Below are 21,826 nucleotides of genomic sequence, written 5' to 3'. Positions count from 1 at the left end.
TGAAAGAGTCAGAGCCTAGTATACTAAGAGCCTTGGTTTGGACAAATCCTGTAGTCAGTCCCAGAAAGGCAACCATCTCTACTTTCACTGCCAGCTTTCCTGAACTTATCATACCTCATAATACAGAGAGCAAAGGAACTCACAATAGTTTCTTCTTGTTTGTGAAACTGAGCTCATGCCTTCTAAGAGAAAAATGGATGACATCAAATGTGCTTAAATCACACCCCCATTGCATCTTTAGTTGAGGTGACTTTCCATTATTAATTTTCATAGCACTTACCACACTTCACTGTATTTTCTGTTTCACTGTATTTTCTGTTTCGTTTGACTGTATTCCCTGTTAGATGATAATCTCTATGAACACAGGGATGTTGCCTGTTCTGTTTACTATTGAATCTCCATCTGTCTGGCAAATAATTAGTGCTCAGTGTCTACTCAATTTGATCATTCAAGTTACAATTCTGGTTCTGGACAACAGTTTGTACTTCTCTATCTGTGTTTAAAATAGCTTTAACATTTATTTATTTATTTTTATTTTTTTAATTTTTTTTTTAAAGAGTGAGAGAGAGAGAGAGGGAGAGAGAGAGAAAATTTTTTAACATTTATTTTTTTTAGTACTTGGCGGACACAACATCTTTGTTTGTACGTGGTGCTGAGGATCGAACCTGGGCCACACACATGCCAGGCGAGCGTGCTACCACTTGAGCCACATCCCCAGCCCCTTTTTATTATTTTTTCAAAGATAAAATTTGTTTTTAGAAATATGTTAATTAGTATTTACAGTATAAACTCAATTACTTTAAAAATGCAGATGAATGAAAAAGACTGGAATGCTACATATTTAGTATCTTGTTGTTGTTTGGGTTTCTCTTCTCTTTCCAAGAATCTCATTCACTGTCATGACTTCAATTATCACCTATATCTTAATGACTCACAAGTTTATAAAGTTCAAGTCTTGAGTTCAAGATTAAATTATTTGATGCCAAGGTTCCCTCTACTATATTCCCTATTTCAGTGAACACAACCACCATCTATGGCTATACATATGCTAGAATGCCAATCATTATTGATTCTTCCTTTTTCTTCATCCTACATGGCTAGCCTTTCACAAAGCTCTATTGGTTCCACCTCATTAATTTTTAATAAGTGTTAATTATCAGAACAATATATATATGACAACAAAACATTTCTTATAGAGTTTATGATGAAAACAGTTACCCCTGCTACTTTTCCCTAGACTTGGTACCACTCTACAGTGGAAACTTATAACTTTTCAGATGCAATGGTTCTCAATTATGAGTGATTTTGCCAACCAAGAGGACATTTTTCAGCGTCTAGATATATTTTTGGTTGTCACACATGGGGATAAGAGTGCTACTGACCTTCTTGTGGGTAAATCTAGGGATTCTACAATGTAAACGATAGTTCTTGGTCCCAAATGTTAATGGTTCTGAAGTTGAGTAACTCTGTTTTTTGATTATCTTAAAAACCCCAAAAATATACTTGTATCTATAATGAACTTCTAATAGGAAAATAGGATACTTTAGCTCATTTATATTATCTTTCTCCCTCCCCTTCTTCTATTCTCAGTGTTTATTGTGTTATTATTATTTTAGTTTAACCATACAGTCCACAAGTATTTCTTGAGCACCTTTGTGGATGTGGAAGTATTCAAATGATTTGGAATTCAATAGTGAGCAAGACAGAGATAACTTTTACTATGTTTTCTTTTGAAGGAAGTGGAAATTAAAAATCAATTAAAATAAATAAGATAACTACATTTAACTTTTTCAATTTTTTTCTTTGTAGATGGACACAATACCTTTATATAATTAATTAATTAATTTTTATATGTACTGAGAATGAAACCCAGTGCCTCATGGGTGCTAGGCAAGTGCTCTATCACTGAGCTACATTTACCTTTAAATTATATATATATTATATATATATAATATATATACATAAATTTATTTTTATTTCATAAATTTCCACTAGTATTTATTAAATTTGTACTTTGTAAAATAAACACAAAGTCCCTGCTATTCTTCATTCTGCCTTTTATCATCTTCTGTATTCCATATTTTGTCAGCTAAATTTTTATTAAGTCTATATCTATTTGAAATCTCATCCCCACAGGTGATCTGTGAATTGTTTTTTAAAACTATAAAAGATGGGTTCAGGGGCTGGGGTTGTGGCTCAGTGGTAGAACGCTCATCTCGCATGTGCGGTTCGATCCTCAGCACCACATAAAAATAAATAAACGAAATAGAGGTATTATGTCCAACTACAACTAAAAAATAAATATTTTTTTTAAAAAAAGATGGGTTCAAGTGCTAAGATACTACATGGCTCAGCAATGAGTTGCATTTGTATAGTCACAATCATCTAAATACAGTTCATGATTATCAATGTCTTCAGTTGAAACAGAAGACTTTAATAGAAGAATTGGTTGTTATATATCAGAATGTAAAAGAAAACTGACACTTAGCTGAATGCAGATGGTTATATGAAATAAAAAGCTCAATTCATTCTATTAGAAGGCCAAACTCCCCTTTATTTTAAAACCTCATGTGGGTATCCCTTCAACAGTAATAACACCTGATTAGTTCTCAAAAATGTTCACAAGTTCAAGCTAGGCCTTTCTTGAGTTGTGGGAAGGTTGCCTTTATATCCCTTTGATCACTTCATGGTATATTTATCCACTGTCTTCTGGAGTGGTAGTTAGGGGCAAGGTATAAACCAACCATATCAGGTTATGAATGCATCTTATCCTAGGAATATTTACCTGCATCCCTCTTAGTAACTTGGGAGCTAGTTCAAATCAGTACCATCTCATGTTGCACAGTCAGATCCTAGGGACACTTGGGATTAGTTTCTAATTTAATCCATCCTACTATAGTTGTTTAGAAATGTTCTAGGATCCAAGGTCACGTCCCTTTGTGTCACTAGAGGGAGATTATTTTCATATTTAGGATTCAATAGATTCTTTTCCTTTCCATTGAATCAAATGCTGAACTGACGCTGTATCTTAACCAGTTGTACTTTTTGAGCAAGGACACAATTTTCTTTTGTATATCTGTGGACCATTATTTCATAAAAATAAATTTCAAAAGTCAGTAGCATTAAATAGCCATTTTAATTTTTTTATTTTGTGTATCAGTGATTTGTACTAGTTTACCTAGTTGGTTCTTCAATTAGTCTTATCTGAGTTCACTTATATGAGTATAATTAGCTGACAGTTCATCTGAGGGCTGGTTTTCTTGAAGCTAGGATTGCCATATCTTATATGATATAGCTTCATATCTAGTATGATGTGCCATATCTAGCATTTGTTGCTGTGACAAAAATACCTGAGGAAAACAATTTAAAGGAGGAATGGTTCATTTTGGCTCATAGTTTCATATTGCTTTTGGTCCTGTGGCATGGCATAACATCATAGAGGAGAACATGTTGTAGAGCAAAGCTACTTACCTCATGGTGGTGAAGAGAGAGAGAGAAAGAAGAGGGCAGGGCAGGGGAGGGGAGGGGAGGAGAGAGGAGAGGAGAGAAGAGAGAAGAGAGGAGAAAGGGACCAGGATCTGAATATCCCCTTCAAGGGAAAGATCTCAGGTGTCCTCATTTCCTTCCACTAGACCCCACCTCCTAAGTTTTCAACAGCTTCCTATAGCACCATCAGCTGGGGACCAAGCCTTTAACACAAGAGCCTATGAGGACACTTAAGATCCAACCATAACAACTAGCAAGTAAAAATATAGGGTACTCAGTTAAATTTGAATTCCATATGCACAATTAATATTTTAAGTATATTTGGGACATATACTAAAAGTATGATGTTCAACTGAAATTCAAATTTAACTGGGAGACCTATATTTTATCTGGCAACTTTTTCTAAGGGTTCTCAATTGGAAAAGTTTGTCTTGTTCTGCATGGTCCCATCCTCTATAGAATTGGCCTAGATTCCACACATGATGGTTTCCAAGCTGAAAGAATGCAAGCCTTGCTGTTTGAGCCTCTCCGTGGGCCAAGTTTGCTAATGTTTAAACTACTTAGAGCCAATTATATTGCCAGGCCCAAGTTCATGTGGGATGGGATCACACAATGCTGTAGATACCAGAAGGCATGAAGGCATGATTCATTGGGAATCATTACTGTAAAGTTTTCTTTCTATTTTTTTTTGGGGGGGGGGAGAGAGAGAGAGAGAGAGAGAGAGAGAGAGAGAGAGAGAGAGAGAGAGAGAGAGAGAGAGTTAATTTTTTTTTTTTTTTTTTTTTTAGTTTTCGGTGGATACAACATCTTTATTTTTATGTGGGGCCAAGGATCGAACCCAGCACCCCGCGCATGATGCCAGGCGAGCGTGCTACTTCTTGAGCCACATCCCCAGCCCCAACTGTAAAGTTATCTTAAGAGATTCATCTAATTGGTTTTCTTTCTCCCTGATTTTCCTTTATCATATCCTCCACTTTTCTAATCTCTCAATAATTTTCTAATGTCTCAATTCATTTTACCAGGTACCCTGTTATTCATGAGTTCACATGCTACCCTAAATCTTTTCTCATCTTGCTCCACTTTGGTCTGGTTAAAGCTTGGTATTCGGCTGTCATATTAAAAAAAATAAAAAGCCAAAGGTTGAATATTTTCACTGATATGTGGAAGCTACCCACAATAATGGGGAAGAGGGGAAGAATAGCTATTCAATAGATTATACAAAGTGAAATAAAGGGAAGGAAGGGGGACAGGAAAGGAAAGAAAGTGGAATGAATGTGCAATTTTTCTGTGTACTTATAGGAATACACCATAGTGAATACTACCATCATGCACATCCATAAGAATAGGGTCCTATCTAGAAATAAAATATATTCCATGCTTGTACAATTATATCAAACTGAATTCTATTGTTGAGTATAATGAAAAAGAACCAATAAAAATTTAAAAAAGAAAAAAAAGTAACCTTAACTGCTTTCTCAAGTTGGGATCACTATTTCCTACAGTCCATATTTACTTTAGACTTATTACCTCATTTTGTTGAAATATATGTTCAAGAACTTTCTAAAAGAAGGTCGGCCAGAAGTAAAATTTCTTAATACTTTCAGTCCTGAAAAACTCTTGTTTTTATGGTGCTGGGGATTGGCCCAGGGCTTTTTGAGTGCTAAGCAGTGCTTAAATAACATCTTTATTGACAAAACAAACAAGCTTGATAGTGTATTTGGACATAGAGTTGGGGCATATTCTGTAAGGATGTAAAGACATTTAAAATATGTGGACATTTAGAATCATGTATTATGAATAGCAAGTCTGATGCCAATCTGATTGGTAGATTACCTTTCCTCTACCTAGAGAAGCTCTTGGGATTTCCTTGCATTTCTTACTGTTATAAAAATTTTGAGGATATGTTTAGGTGAAAGTACTTTGTATTGATTATATCAGGCACACAGTACACTTTTCTTTTAATGAAATTAAATTACTTATATTGTTGCAGTCACATTTGCTTCATCCCCTCCCAGAGGCAATTGGTATTTCAAAATTGATGCATTCTTTGGTGACCATTTAAAAATTTTATATATGTATATATATATATATATATATATATATATATATACACACACACACATATACAGATAAACTAAATAATATATAGTACCATCTCAGATATTATAATTATATAAATAGCATTTTACAATATCTTTCTGAAAATTGATACTTCACTCAGTGTTAGGTTTCTGAGAATAATCTAGATTGATACATACAGGTCTATTTTACTCATTTTTACTGCTTTATAAATTTGATTATATAAATATATGACATATTATTTATTCAGAAACCTGCAGCAGACATCAACCTTACACTGAAACATAGACTATTAAAATCAGAAACAGGAGAAATATGCACTGCATCATGAGTATTGCTGTTCTGGAGTACCTTGACAGTGCAGAGAGATAAGTAAAAGAAATGAACTACAAACTATTGAATAGCTGGAGGAGATAATACTGTCATAATTTGTAAACTACGTTAGTCTACTAGAGAGGTCAGGAAAAAAGAAAAATAATAAAATTAATAAGAGAGTTCACAAAAAGAGCCTGACAGCAGAGTGGCAATGCTATATCAATAACATTTCTACATAGGAATAAAAACTGTTTCTTAGTAAATTTATTTTTGATTGGAAAATGCATTCATACGTACAACACTCAAAAGAAAATAGGACAAAAATAGTGTCCTATTGATCTTTTCCTTCACTTACTCAATATACTCGCCAAGAGGAAAAAACAAAACTCATCATGCTAGAAATATTCAAAACTACATAAGAAAATGTAAAATCACATATACTAATGAATGATATTATAGCATACAAAATACTTATAATTGGACGCAGAACACTATTCAGGAACTTGGTTTTGTCTTGCACACATTCTGTGATTTGGGAGAAAAAAAGAGTGCTCAGATTCAGATGGTGCTAAATTCTCAGGGATTCCCAAGCTATCTGTGGGTATCAGAGAAGGTATCTGAGGCTGAGGGCTGCTCACAGGCAGCCCCAGGCCCCCCCACACCAACACACACACACCACCTCCCCCAGGGCCACCCAGGGAGATGAGGCTCCCCAAGTCCACTAGGAGTTCCTGGGAGAAAGAGCTGTGCCTCAGGAGAGACTTCAGTGCCAGGAAGGCACAGAGGAGTTGCTGGGCTGGGTGCATGAGGGTGCCACTATGTGCTACACGGTGGCCCAGGAATGGAGTGCTCAACCAGTGGTGCTGGATAACTAGTGGTTATCCATCAGGGAAAAGAAGGCAAATCACTTCCTTATTGCAGACCTTGCCCAGAAGGAAATGCCCAGCAGACAGACCCATGAGGCAAAACTTGAAATGGCAGGTATGAAAGCACTGGGGGGCTATAAAGGAGACCCTTTTAGTAATCAGGGAGTGTATGGGGGTGGCATCCTAAGCTGCCCACAAAGACAGAGGCAGTCAGTGTAAATGAACCTCCTGGGTGAAAAGGAGGCCATGAGCAAAGCGAGGAGGGGAGTGGCAGATGTGAGAAGATGCATGCATTACATCTTTTTCCACTTTTTCCACCAGGCAGGGGCGGGGCTCTGGAACTTCTGCAGGGGTGTGCTGGGCTCTGGGGCAGGGCTCTGCTGCGGTCCAGGCCTTATCAGTGAATTCTAGAAGGCGGGCAGGAGCAAATCCTGCCCACAGCTGCCCACCTCTTAGCCCAGCCTCACGATGCTAAGGCACAGGGGTTGACCTGGTGTGTGATGACTGTGCTGGTGCACGAATGCCACTTAAAAGTGGGGTGGAAACTGCTTTGAGAGTGACACATAGGGCCCAGTGGGAATGCAGGGCCTGGCACTGGATGGGCCTAGGGGAAGCTGGACGTCTGCAACGTTGCATGAACTTTCAGGGGTGTGGGAGTGAGGGGCTTCAAACCACAGGATCCCCAGGAGAGGGGGAAGCACAGGTGACAGGTAGTGTGGAAGCCAGTGGCTTCGGGCACCCGATGTAAAGGTCCTAATGAGATGAATAAGAAGCAAAACCAGGGCCCTTTCTGGAGCTGGAAGGCAGTCTGAGGTGGCAGTTGCAATATTTATAGAAGAGACAGCTCAGGCTGGGGCGGCACCTTCTTGACAGGGCACCTCCTCCGTAGTACCTGGCAAGCCCAGCATAGATGAGCCTGCCCAGTGTTTGCCACGGGAAAGCCCAGAAACAGTGTCCTGTCGTTGAAGCAGACAGGTGAGTTTTGTGACTGGTGGCTCAGGGCTGTTTTTATTGTGCTTATACCTATGGAGTGGGGGCGCTGGTGCTCTGGCCACAGTTGAAAGCCCCCCTCTCAGTGTCTTGATCCAGCCCTGGGTGGCAGGCATGCTCCCCCACTCCCCGCCACCGGCCTCCCTGAGGAGACAGAACCCACATGGAACTGGGATCCCACCTGGCATCCCTATAAACTGTCAAGGGATGAGGGAAGTTCAGAGTGCTGCACCTGCAGACACAGGGAGTGTTTGGGGGAGGGCAGTGCCAGCAAATGGACAAGGAAGGTTTTGCCTTGGGCCGAGGCCTCATGTGGAGGCACTTGGATGCCTGCAGGCTTCCCTGTGAAAGAGCTGCTCAGGAGATGGGCAGGAAGGCTCCGAGGCCCTCTCTGAGTTTGGAGTCAGCTGCAGCCTTGAAGCCTCCAGTGCCCAGAAGATGGGCGACAACTATGCACAAACGGGCTTCTGGGATGTGGTAGCATGCAGAGGAGTGGGGAGGCACGTGCTAATTTGACGCAGAATCTAGGAGCAAGTAGAGGCTGAGCAAGGAGGTGTCACTGAAGGCAGCACTGGCAAGGCAGGCTGGACAGGGAAAAGAGGATGAAGGCACTGTCTGCAGGGAAATCCTCCTTGTCAAATGGACGCCCCGGCCTACCTGTGGCTCACCTGGGAGGAATGGGTGGTCCTGTCAGCTGCTGTTGGGAGATAAGACAGGGCCCCAGGGTCAGCCAAGGAGGCCTGCGGTCAGGGGTGGGGATGAGCCTCCATGGGGGTGTGGTGTGGCAGCGCCCACAGGTCTCTTGCCGGCCATCCCAGGTGCAGGATGAGGAGATGCAGCATCCCCATTCCCAGTTGGAGGGCTTCCCAGAGTTGGTAGGCAGAACCGGAAGGTGCCCAAGTCAGCATAGAGTTTGGGGCACACGGTGCAAGCAGCAAAGTTCTAACCCACCTGGAACCCAACCAAACTCTAGTGGAAAGGAAAAGAAAAAATGAAAAGGAAACAAAGTTCTGTGTGGAGGAGAGCAGGCAGAAGGCAGAACACCCTGCAGGCAGGCAGGCCACTGCTGGCCAGGGCACGGTGACCCACGGCAGCATCTCAGAGACACCTTCCGGGAGGGAGAGGGCACATGGCACAGAAACAGCACCATCCAAGGGAAATCGTGGCTTCGGAGGAAGGAGACCACTGCCGTGCACATCACAAACCCACAGAGAATGCGACTTTGGCGACAGGGGCTGAGAATTCCTGGGAGGGGCCTGGACATGTTGGGGACAGTGTGGCAGAATGAGTTGGCCAGCCCTTTGGACCCATGGTTCTGCATGCACGGAGGGGCACTTCCTTTCCTCACAGGGGTGCAGGGACCTTGGAGGGATGGTATGGAGGTGTGTCCAGATGGATGGATAGGCCGAGGCTGGTTGCACCAAGCACCCTTCACATTTGCCCTACCACCCCCACAGGGAGTTCCTGGAGGGCTCCCCTATTCCCTTCCTGGGTCCCACCCGACATACAAAGAGAGGAGAGGAGTTTCACCCAAATGAAGCAGCAGAAAACCCTCTCACCCTGCCAGGAAGCAGTGCTTGGGTTCCCAAGACAGGGAGGAGGGCTGGAAGCAGGTCTGACAGCAGCTTTGCAGGGGAAAGAGAGGTCAAGTAGGCCCTGGGCAAGTGGCAATCTTTACTGTGATAATTATGCACTGGATGTGCATGGATGCGTGACAGGGAGCCTCCCCCACTGCCCCCACCACAATCCCCACCATCGACCACCACCATAAGCAATGCACAAACACCAAGGACACTGGCCTTCCTCTCTAGGCTGGCAGTCAAGGAATCACAATCACCTTTATTGCGGGATTCCTCTGCATCAGGCACCCCTGTGTCCTGCTTGGAGAGTGCTGTCTTTCCCAGTTCACTCAACATTCCATCAGCATTCCCCCAACCTCCCTGTCCCCCACCTGTCGACCCTGCCCCCATCTCCCTTCTTGGAGCTTCTGCTGAGCACAGCCGCCCCTTTCTGCCCCTGTCTCCTGTGAGCACTGACAAGTGTGCATCTGTCAGAGAGCAGCCCCCACCCCCGGTCAGCTGGCGTTTATTGTGCATGCAGGCCTTTCTCTTCGTGCAGACTGCAGGCTCAAGGACAAGGACCATGTCTCTCTCTTTTTGCCAATCAAAGCACACAAGTTTATTGATGATACACACAGATGCAGACTTGGGCGGAGGAAGTTAAGTCAGTACAATGGATACAAGGGGAGTGCACTTTGTGGATGAACAGGTTCGCCATCCATGGGCTGGTGTCGAAGAAAGAGAAAAGGAAAACACTTCAATGTAGGCAGCGGCAGATGCATTTTCAGCACGAGCTCCCAGATGGGCCTGGCCTCTGCAAAGCGGTCCCTCTCGGGCAGGGAGACCATCACAGGCAAGCGAGCACTGGTGGTACTCTAGTTTGATGTCCCTTATCTGCAGCAGGCGAGCCACAGTGATCCCTTTACTGCATCAAGAGGGCTGCAAGGGAGTAATTTACAATGCACAATGCCTGCAGACTGCAAAATCAAGGAATTACCCAAAGCTCTACGGGGGAGCCCTGCCTGGCCAAAAAGAGTGTGGTCTTCAGTCTAGCTTCTGGAACGTGCACCCAGCCCCAGTGACCCCCGGTGATGGGGTGACTGCCTGGGGCTGGATCCTCAGTAGCACCCACTGCAGATTCTTTGACATCTGCAAACCTAGCAGGGTTTGTGTGGAGTCAGTCCCATTCTGTCCCAGAAGGCTATTTAAGGGGTGAGGGTTTCCAGGAGAACCTCTCTGTTTGCACTTCTGATAAAGAGGGACATGAATGAGAACAGCATCTGGGCACCCAGCAACTCCCCTGCCAAGAGTGGCTTTTCAGACAAACCCATCAGCGGTTCTAAAACCTGAACCTTAGCACAGCCACTTCTTTCGGGTATCAAAGGAAACTTCAAGTCTGAAACGGACTTGGCAAGCATGTTATTAATAACTGTCATGCCTATTAACAAATTTAATCCGGCCTGCTGCAGAAATGAGTTGCAGCTACGTGGCACAGTCTCCTGACACACTTCATTGATGAACATCTTAATCTGGCCCTGATTTTCAGTACTGGCATTCAAGTTACCTGGGGCACACAAAGCTTCCTCCCTCACAGTGGGGTGGGGGGTGGGGAGTGTGTTTCCACAGATGGAAAGGTTGGCCAAATGATTCCTGATATCCTGGCTAAGTGAAAAAACAGCATCCTTGGGCTCAGCAAACAACTTTTTTCCCTGAATAGAAGGACACTTGGAGAGATCAAGAATACTACTGACATTTTTAAAGGTTTGTGCACTCCATGTATTTTTATGTTCATATGGGAATGGCCGTTGTTTTATTGGGTGTGCTCTGTTGGCCTTGCCACCCCCTGAGTGCCTGTCCTCTGTGCCACCTGGGGCCCCAGGTTCAGTCCAATCCTCATCCTCACTCCAAGGGCGAGCCATTGTTGTGAAATCAAACCAAATTTCGGGCTCCTCTTCATCCAGCTCCTGGTCATCATCCCATTCTTCTTCGTCCTCCTCCTCCAATTTGTTACTGTCATCTCTTCCTATGGTCAGTTTGTAAACACAGTAGCAGGCACCAGCTCCAATCATTAGTCCTGCTGCCATCCAACCCATTTCCCGGGCCCGGCCCATGTTTCAGTCTGTGCCAGTCTTGGGGCAGGATGGGGAGGGCTTTGGTCCACCTGATAGAAGATGACTTTTAGGGCCAGGGTGAGAGATGGTGCAGGGTAGTAATCTTCAGTCTCTCCTAGGCTCCTGTAGCTCTTGTGATGAATCTGTGGGTGAGAAAGAGTATTTTAGGGTTTTGGGCTGTGCCTGGGTTTGTACCTTTCCAGACAGGCAGATTTGAGTTTGAGTTCTTGTTGAGAAAGTTGGATATTAGGAACTATTTCCTTGTTCTTTTCTGTTTTCCCCCATCTACCCTCAGGACACACTGTTTCTCTTTTAGGATCCTCATAGAAAGGCGAGAGATGGGGCTCTGGTTATGATAACTAGGAGGGTGGCAAGAAGATCTAACTTTCAGGTAGTTTCCTCCTTCACCACCACACAAATCTTCACCCCCAAAATTTCACAAGCAGTTTTCTAACCAACCTCTACGAAAGTCAGACAAATTCCTTCTTCTTCCCGGTCGGTCTTCTTTTGTCAGTGTCCCCTCCACAGTGATAGGTGAATAGAGTCTGGCAGAAGGACAAATTGAAAGACAGGTAGGTGGCAATAGAGAACTGAAAGTGTAGTGAACGAATCTGCACTGAGCACACAGGTCCCAATATCCGCTTTTCTGAATTTTGGGCCTTTAAGTTTAAAATATTTCTCACACCCTTCTGACTTTCTTAACAAGGACTTCCCCGCCCCCCTCATCATCCGCCATTTCCCCAGCAAAGGCCGCCACACCCCTTTCCCTGCACTGAAATGGGAGGGGGTGTGGAGAAAGACGGGGCCAGGAGAGGGCGACTCGGACCGGCCCGCAAGGATCCCAGCCCCTTTCCTCCAGCACCCCCATCCGCGGTCCCGGGCTAATCCCCCACCTTCACACCGCCCAGCAAGGTTCCCACCAAAGCAGTTTGCTCCTTCTCTCGCCAATACTTGCGCTGCAAGCTACAGACCCGAAAAAAGACAGGGGACCGAGGGGACGGAGTACTTGGTGGACGAACCAGCACCGGGACGTGGTGCCCGGATTGTGGAACCGTTCTTTTGGATTCTCTGAATCCGCCGTTCATTCCCCTCACACCCACCCGAAGCCCGCCACTTCTCTGGAGTAAAATGAGCACGGGGTGGGGTGGGGATGGGGGTGGGGAAAGGCATTTAAAAAGTAAGCGAGAAAGGGGCACAGCCACCATCAGCCCGAACTTGGACCCTCAGAGCTCTCCATCTACTCCCACCCCCATCTCCTTCCAAGCAGCGCCAACCCTCGCACCAACCTTCACGGTCCAAGCTAGTTTCCTTCTTCCTTCAAACGCCTGCAGAGTAATAGGGGGTTGGTACCCAGACTGAGGCGATTAGCAGGACTTCTGCTCTAGGCGGCTCTTAGTCACGTGACAGCCACGTCACCAGCGAGCTCTGGCCCCCAATTTCCACTCCCACAAGCAGTGCGGCAGGCGCCAGCCTGCCCCGTACCTCCCCCCATCAGACTGGGCCCTGTCACTCTTTTCCTCTATAAAAACTCCAGAAACCAGAAGTGACCCCGTGTCTCTGATGTTTGAATTTGACTTTCTGTACAGTTAGGGGCAGCCTCTTTTCTGGGTCTTCCCTGCCCTTCCTTACACTTCTTGAAGAATTGTGTCATCCTTTCCTTGGCTGTGAAACTCCTGCAATGCCTTCCTTAATTTCTATTCCTTTCTATGTTCAGTCTCTGCATCAAAATTGGCTGAGGAAGAGGAATACAAGAAGCCCAGGTAGTAGTGAGGTTTTTATTAATATTTTGATCCATTTATGTTCTGTATTGTCCCTCCTTTTATAATTGAATCATGCTATGCTGTTTTGTAATAAGAACATACAATAAAGCTATTTCCATTTGCAGAAAAAAAATCATAATCTTATTTTTAAAGATATGTAACATAGGCAAGATTTTCAAGTTAAGAAGAGATCCTCATTGAATTGGCAAAGTTAATTTGTTCCACATTGAAAGTATGTTCTTCTAAATTATAGCTTTAACACACCATATTAAAGTTTAAAAACACATCTTTACAAATGAGACCAGTCTCCAGGGCTTTCAGTATGATTTATAAATTGACAAAAAAAAATGAATGAGAAGGTCAGTGTTCTGATTGTGACCATTTTAGATGAGTGAACCACCATCCATATCTTCCTCCTGGCTGAATTCATATTATTAGATGTCAGGCTCTTGAGATCTTGTAGAAGGCTGCTGAATAACTTTCACTATGGCTTTAAAGGACAGCTTTTATAAAGACCCCAACTTTAGGCAAATTTTATAACTTCAGATGAACTTTACAAATCAGTAACTTCACAAATTAGCCTGCTTTTCATTTATAAGACATTGTTTAAAATCTACTCTGAAATTTCATGATGTAACCCAGAAATCATTCAGAAATTAGAGAATTATCCCATTGATAAAAATGAGACTTAACAGGTGGAATTTTCATTCCATCAAGACAGTAGTGAGATGTCTCTGGGATCTGTCATCCATATATTGTCACCACAGCATTGACCAGTGTTTATCATTCTCCACTGGCAATGGTGGTGAGGGTCTGTGGAAGACTGAATCACTGCAGCATCCCAGCTGCCCATGCCATTTTCCCCCTCACAAATTTAAGGACAAAGTATCAGATCCTAAACAGTGGCCAGGAGAAAGGTCTTCTCACTCCTTGCCTTGTAACAACTTCACTGTACCACCTGCCCAAGACCCTCAGAATAATCCCCTAACTCAGGGACAAAGTATGTAGAAGTTAGTCCTCGGATACCCACCTGTCTCTACTGGGGAGTCATACTCTAAATATAGACCCTCCAGGCAGCCTCTTAGAATGTTGAAATATGACACTCCAGCTGGAGGGCCTGGTGTGCAAGAGGCCCTTTTGGGAGGTGAGCCAGGGAGCTCATAATGCCTTGCTGGCAAATATTAGAAGTTAGGAACATGTCCTGACTTCCCCATCTTCCCCAAATGTTTATAGTCCAAACTCCTCACTAATATTATACTTCATCTCTCTAAATCTCTACCTCATTTGTTTCAACATCATCCCCTGACACTGTTCTTTTGTGACACTTTATTTCTCGTAGACAAGTGAATTCTATTTCTGAAACTTTACAACACTTAGATTCAACCTCCCATCCATCATTCAGTTTTTGGCTGCGAGTACCTACACAAGTGACTTTTGTTTTTTTTTTTAAATGTATATATTAGAAACAGTTAAGGCATATGTAAAGTTTAACAAACATGGATGCCTTGGTGTCTCTCCTACACATGGTTCTGTAACACAGATTCATATTCGCAACATTTAGCCTGGCTTCACGGACAAAACTTCACTCCTACCTCTCCTGGCTTTGGTGTATTCTCCAATTATTCCAGTGTATTCCCCAACACTACCATTCTCTTTCAGACCTTTCATGATTTGAATCCACTCCCTCTCTAAATCCCCATGGACATTATAACCCTTTCAATTCTTTTATTTCTTTGTCACTTCAATCAAGAATTCCTACAATGGAATCTGGGGACTAGTATTTAAAAATTAACATGGTCTTCATTATAAGCCCACCAACATTGATATATTTAAAGACATGTCATGTGCTTGACATTCCATTTTAAAAGCAAAATAGGAAAATGCTTAAGTGAATTCTCAGGATATGCCTGTTAAAAGTTCCTGAACCAGCAAAAGACTCTGTGATGTCACTGCCAAAAGAAACATTTTGGCTTATGTCAGTGTGTGGCCACATGTGATATATGACTTACAAAGTACCTGAAAGCAATAACAAAAAATGGATCAGTGAATGGTTACATTAAATGGAATTGTAGAGGGTGAAACAACAACAACAACAAACCTCTAGAACGTCATTACCTTGAAAAATTATATTTCTTTTTGTATTATCTCTTAGTTAAGGTAGTGTGATTGCAAGTAAAAGAACCTAACCTCATTAACGTAAAGAGGGAAGGCTGAAGACTAAGGTGAACTCTGATGGGTAAAGATAGGAGGAAATGTGGGAGGGGAGATGGGAATGGGAGAGACAGTAGAATGAATCTGACATAACTTTCCTATGTTCATATAGGAATACACAACCAGTGTAACTCCACATCATGTACAACCACAAAATGGGAAGTTATACTCTATATATGTTTGATATATACTCCATGTATGTATTCTGTCATCTATACTAAAAAGAACTAATAAAAAATTCAAAAAAGAAAGGAGAATGCTAGACGATATCTTCAGGATACCATAAATCCATAAATTTTCAGGTTTTTATCTGTCTGCTCAAGATTCATATTTTAGTTTGGTCTGTTTTGGTCACAGTGTGCATCCGTTTGCTAGGGAAATGTAGGGTATGTAAAATGTAAAATGCATTTCCTTTCTTTTCCAGAGAGAAATGTAAATTGGTTCAAATATTGTTGTTGATTTGTAGAAGCCCTTTCATTCTTTTGGATATTAACCTTTTGTCTAGCTATGGCTGAGATGCTAGGGGCCTGTCTGCTATAACATGTCTTAGTTGTGACTTCCACATTAACTAAACTTTAGAAAAGTACAGTTTTAAAATGGCAATGCATATGTTATCCTTTGAGCCAAGGCCACCTGGCTTCCCTGACAGGATTCTACAAGGTTGCATCTACAGTTCAGGGTCTTGTCCTCAGCACTGTATGAGCCAATCCTGTCTGCACACTGAAAGCAGATGCCTCCATCAAGGAAAGACTCTCATTTATAGAGACATATATAAATCTAGATCTGAATGCTCAAACCCATGGGTCTCTGCATTCTTTTCCTGTTAAGTAGGCCACAAGGGAAACTATTTTTTCCTGAGAAATACAACTGTCAGGGGTACTAGAGGTTTCTGTCATTCTTACATGCCCATTTTCTCTCTGTAGACAAGCTACTACTTGGGAGGCCACAACCCCAGAAGGTTGCTTGGTGAACCTACAATCAGAGCAGGGACATTCATTCACCTTAAGAAGTGGCTTTCTGCTAAGAGATCTTGAAGTACTCTTACACATTATGGGGATGATTCTGCCAAGAAAAGCTAAACATTCCATTCATTTTAGCCAACACTCCTTCTCCTCCAGACAGTGCTGGGTGGAACTACTAACACTTTCCTCTGACTCTCCTTTTCATAATCCTGTGGTTGAATGAGCCCCTTTGCTGCACATGATCTTTCTCTAAATTCAGAATTATACTGTTGATCTGGCTTCTGTTTACTAAATTTCAATCATGTCTCAGTACTGCTTCCCAGAATTTATATACATATGAATTTTACTGGAGGTTTGCTTGTTCCCAAATTCCCCAGTCTCTTGATTGACTTCCATATTGTCTGTGGATTTTAAAGTCATACTCAGATGACAACCTTACACACAACTTATTAGGAAACATGTCACTAAGGATCTTGTGTTCAGAAAAGCTGTTACTTTTTGTACTGTGTTATTTGTTTTTGTGCTCTGTATTTGTTAAGTTTGTTGGGTTGCAAGCAACTGAAACCAAACCTATTTAACTTAAACAATGAGAGAATGTAATTATTTTATTCCTTTTCTTATTTGTGAAAAGTTCAATCCCAAGTGAATTATTGAGCTCATCAAACCAGTGAAATGATTTCACACTAAGTACTAGATGCCAAGTACAGCCAACTTTGTCTTGGTTCCTCTAATAGCTATTTTGTTTACAGATATTCTCTGTTTGTTATCAAGTATATTTTGTAATGTTCTTTGTATATCATTCACTTTGACAGTGTACATGCCTTCTTATCTTACAGACAGTGGGTACACAGATTTGTTTTCTCCTCAATCTTTTGTTACGGGCTCCTGAGAGCTCAAAGCCTCAAAGGCCCGCTAATTTATGCAAGTGAAGTCTGTTGTTCTTCTATTCAGAGATTGGCCTAATCAAAGATTTACATATTCTCAGAGACACTTATTAGCTCATTCAGATTCATCCAGGTTTGTGTTGTGTGCTAAGGCCCCAAAGACATTAAGATTACTTTGAATGAAGTGGTTAACACTCTCCACCAAGTGAGAAATGTGAGACTTAGAGGCCATCACCTGACATCACTCTCCCACCTCCACTCTCTTAATTTTTCCTAAAATGAAAATAGCTTTGTAGTATTTTTTCCTCATAAAAGAAGGCGGACTGGAGGTGGGTAAGGGCAGAACAAAAATAACAAAGCATTAAGAAAGTAAAAGCCACACTTTCACTCCAGGCTTCCTTTTCTGATGCTTGTTCATTTCAGATCTAGGACTAGATTTCAGAGGAAATGGTAGACATTAATAGCTTGGAGGAGGGGAGGTGGAGGGAGAGGCTGCAGTCCCAGGAGCTTAGGGAAGGAAGAGTCAATTTTTCAAAAAAGCACAAGTGGCCAGTAGTCCCAGGGGAAGATGCTATCCCTTTTTGATAATCTGAGGAAGGGAAACACAACTACAGAGAGATGGGATTAGTGGAGAAGAAAGGGTAACAAGGCCTAGTATGGGGGAGGGAATAGTGGGGGGCGGGCCCTCTTCTGCCGCACTGCTGGTGGGAGGGGAAATTGGGGGCCCGAGTTGGTGGATGACGTAGCTCTCACGTGACCAAGAGCTGACGTGTGCAGAAGTCCTTCTTGTCCTGGTCGTTGTTCCCGTCTGAGTACCAGCTCCCCATTGCCCTGAGGGCGGGCGGGCCGGAGGCAGAGGGAAGAAAGAGGAGGAGAAGGAAATTGTCCCGGATCCTTGCAGGTCAGTGCCTGGTAGATTCCATAAAGTGGGGGTGGTGGAGGGCGTAGGGCGGAGACCGTCGCAGGTCCCGAGGCTCCTCCGTCGTCTCTCCCACTCGCCGCCCGCTCTCTCAGACATATGTCCCGCCTGCGGCCCATTTCGATGCTGTGAAACGGTGAGCAGAGGGGTGTTTGGGAAGAGCCCAGAAATAGGGAGATATGAATCTGCTGGGAGGCAAGGCCCGCAATCCGGAAAGGGAGCTATGGCCTGGGTGTTGCCCCCGGGTCCACCAGGACAGTGCTGAAGGGGAAAGGCTGGGCATGGGGGGGCGGGAGTAGTGGGGTGCAACGAGATGTGTCAGCAGAATCCCGAGAGGGGTAACAGGGTTGGGAAGCCTCGCACAACCAGGCCTCCGAATTAAGAGAGTTTCGTTCTCTGGGGACTGGTCCGTCCACCAAGCACTCAGTAGCGGCTGTTTCCCGTCTTTCTGCCTGTAGCTGTGTCTTCCTGACCACCGCACTGTGTCTAGTGGGTCCGAGCCTCTCCTGGGTGGCCAGTCTTTCCGTAGGTTAAGGCACAACGCCAGGCAAGAGAAGAGGAAGGAAATTAACCCTGATCGGTGAAGGTCGATTTGAGGGTAAGACCATCTGGGGACCTTAGGAGGGGCGGGGGTGAAGATGGGGGAAAACCAGAGAAGGTAATCTAGGTTCAGGTCTGAGTCTGAATATGTTTCTCACACTCCCCGGACTGTGGCGAAATGGCGTGCGCTGTGTGTGTGTGTGTGTATGTGTATGTGTGTGTGTGTGTGTGTGTGTGTGCGCGCGCGGGAGGGAGGGGGAAAGGGGGAAATGACAGCAAGGAAACCTATCATGTAGTTTGTTCATAATCCTTCTCTCTCAACAGCACTTAGTCCCCATGTTTTCGATCTGTCATCCTGCAGGTCTGCTGTAGCAGGTGGCACCGTTTGAAGCTAGGAGGAAGTTTCCCAGGATCGGTAGAGGTCGGTGTGGGCGTGGGGGCTGTCTGGAATGGGGGAGGGGTTGGAAATCTGCCGCGGCTTGGACAGGCTCACCCAATTCTACTTTATTTTTCTTACATCCCTGCGTTTTAGGCTAGGGAGGGGGAGGCATTTTCATGTTTTGGATAGCATAGTGACGTTAAAAAATATCTGATAACCTGGATGGTGATTTAGGAAAGCGACAAATGAACAATCCTTCAAGCCTTCGTTTCTTACTGGCTCTGGTCTCTCCGCAGATTGAAAGATTATTGGGCGTGGCACATACCCCCAGCCAACGGAAGAAGGAGCAAACTGCCTATTTCAAAGAGGTTAGTTCAAGGGTGCTACTCCCTGGAGATACCAGAGATTGTGGTGACTGACACCCCAGCCGAATCTGAGGACTCATTGCCTTTATCTACACTTGGGGTAGGGTGGGCTGGCAGGAGTTAGGGAGACAGTATAATGGGGTGGGTAGAGATTTTGTCAATGATCTACATTCCCTACCCAGCATTCAATTGCCATTCTTCTGTTCCTCTGTGCAACTTTCTGCATGGGACAACAAAAAGAGAAGAGAAATTGAAACTCTGTTTCTTTCTTCCACCTCCAGGTCCACCTCCAGAATCAGATATTGTGGTCTTGAAGTGACTGAAGATCACCCTCTACAGACCTGCTCTCAGGCCCACAATCCTCTTTCCCTACCCTGAGTGACTACTCTGTTCCTTGGTCCCTGCTGTTGTCAGGGACGATTGCATGGGCTACGCCAGGAAAGTAGGCTGGGTGACTGCAGGCCTGGTGATTGGGGCTGGCGCCTGCTATTGCATTTATAGACTGACCCGGGGAAGAAAACAGAACAAGGAGAAAATGGCAGAGGGTGGCTCTGGGGATGTAGATGATTCTGGGGACTGTTCTGGGGCCAGGTATAATGACTGGTCTGATGATGATGATGACAGTAATGAGAGCAAGAGTATAGTGTGGTACCCTCCTTGGGCCCGGATTGGGACAGAGGCCGGGACCAGAGCTAGAGCCAGGGCAAGGGCCAGAGCTACACGAGCACGTCGAGCTGTCCAGAAACGGGCTTCCCCTAATTCAGACGATACTGTGTTGTCCCCTCAAGAGCTACAAAAAGTTCTTTGTTTGGTTGAGATGTCTGAAAAGCCTTATATTCTTGAAGCAGCTTTAATTGCTCTGGGTAACAATGCTGCTTATGCATTTAACAGAGATATTATTCGTGATCTGGGTGGTCTCCCAATTGTTGCAAAGATTCTTAATACTCGGGATCCCATAGTTAAGGAAAAGGCTTTAATTGTCCTAAATAACTTGAGTGTGAATGCTGAAAATCAGCGCAGGCTTAAGATATACATGAATCAAGTGTGTGATGACACAATCACTTCTCGCTTGAACTCATCAGTGCAGCTGGCTGGACTAAGATTGCTTACGAATATGACTGTTACTAATGAGTATCAGCACATGCTTGCTAATTCCATTTCGGATTTTTTCCGTTTATTTTCAGCGGGAAATGAAGAAACTAAACTTCAGGTTTTGAAACTCCTTTTGAATTTGGCTGAAAATCCAGCTATGACTAGAGAATTGCTCAGGTCCCAAGTGCCATCTTCACTGGGTTCCCTCTTTAATAAGAAAGAGAACAAAGAGGTTATTCTTAAACTTCTGGTCATTCTTGAGAATGTAAATGACAATTTTAAATGGGAAGAAAATGAATCTACTCAGAATCAATTCGGTGAAGGGTCACTATTTTTCTTTTTAAAAGAATTTCAAGTGTGTGCTGATAAGGTTCTGGGAATAGAAAGTCACCATGATTTTTTGGTGAAAGTAAAAGTTGGAAAATTCATGGCCAAACTGACTGAGCATATGTTCCCAAAGAGCCAGGAATAATTTCTTGACTTTGTAGTTTAGAAGCAACACACATTGTAAACTATTCCTTTTCTCCACCTTGTTTATATGGTAAAGGAATCCTTTCAGCTGCCAATTTTAACGAATACCATATTGTATCATCAATGCTGATATTTAACCACGTTGGTCTTCAGGTTTAAGCTGGATAAATGAATATCACTACTTGTTCTGAAAACATGTTTGTTGCTTTTTATCTCGCTGCCTAGATTGAAGTATTTTTTACTATTTCCTCTACGTAAGTGACAGTGAACCAATTCATCATGAGTAAGCTCCTTTTGGTCATTTGCAATGATTTCATTTGTGTATCATCAATAAAGTTATGTGTTAATGCTGGAAAGAAAAAAGAAAGAAGAAAGAAAGAAATGATTCTTGTCCTTTGGTTTATAATCTAGTTGGAGAGATAAGAAACATACAAACCAAAAGATAACTGAGGATATCCAGAGCAGACACTCATTGTCAGATGTGTGTCCTCAGAGCACAGAGGAGGCAAAGGATTCTGTGGGATATGCCAGTCAGCTAAAGTTTCATGGAGGAAATGGATTTGTAAATGAGCCCTGGATGGGGTATGGTGGTTAGGATGTTACAGGATCCAGGAGAGAATGGTGTGAGAAAGGCACTGAGGTAGGAACCTTCTTTCTATGATAGTCGGAGAGCAGCCTGCTTGCAGTGGACAGCATGGGCAATAGGAGTGAATAAATCAGGAAACTTAGGTGAAGCCAGTTGTAGAAAGCTGTTTAAATTTTATCTCACTGGACGCTGAGAGCCACTAAATATTTTTGGCTAAAAAAATATTGGAATCCATATAAATGAACCCCTCT

General features: G+C 43.4%; 2 protein-coding genes across 2 annotated transcripts; one reads left to right on the top strand and one right to left on the bottom strand.

Annotated features, from left to right (window-relative positions):
• Positions 1 to 9,967: 9,967 nt before the first annotated feature.
• On the bottom strand, positions 9,968 to 12,786 carry Armcx6 (armadillo repeat containing X-linked 6). Its single transcript, XM_077107239.1, has 3 exons — positions 12,693 to 12,786; positions 11,866 to 11,951; positions 9,968 to 11,549 (listed from the first exon to the last, which is right to left on the bottom strand). Exon 3 carries the CDS (start codon positions 11,404 to 11,406, stop codon positions 10,501 to 10,503), a length of 906 nt encoding a protein of 301 aa, XP_076963354.1. The 5' UTR covers positions 11,407 to 11,549; positions 11,866 to 11,951; positions 12,693 to 12,786; the 3' UTR covers positions 9,968 to 10,500.
• Positions 12,787 to 17,978: 5,192 nt separating this feature from the next.
• On the top strand, positions 17,979 to 21,551 carry Armcx3 (armadillo repeat containing X-linked 3). Its single transcript, XM_077107256.1, has 5 exons — positions 17,979 to 18,124; positions 18,601 to 18,740; positions 19,044 to 19,103; positions 19,358 to 19,429; positions 19,708 to 21,551. The coding sequence occupies exon 5, from the start codon at positions 19,851 to 19,853 to the stop codon at positions 20,988 to 20,990; it is 1,140 nt and encodes a 379-aa protein (XP_076963371.1). The 5' UTR covers positions 17,979 to 18,124; positions 18,601 to 18,740; positions 19,044 to 19,103; positions 19,358 to 19,429; positions 19,708 to 19,850; the 3' UTR covers positions 20,991 to 21,551.
• The last annotated feature ends 275 nt before the right edge of the window (positions 21,552 to 21,826 follow it).

Source organism: Callospermophilus lateralis, chromosome X (genome assembly GCF_048772815.1).
Source record: "Callospermophilus lateralis isolate mCalLat2 chromosome X, mCalLat2.hap1, whole genome shotgun sequence".
Lineage (NCBI taxonomy): Eukaryota > Metazoa > Chordata > Mammalia > Rodentia > Sciuridae > Callospermophilus > Callospermophilus lateralis.
The sequence above is the reverse complement of the archived record's forward strand: the minus strand, read 5'-3'. Positions and strand labels throughout refer to the sequence as shown.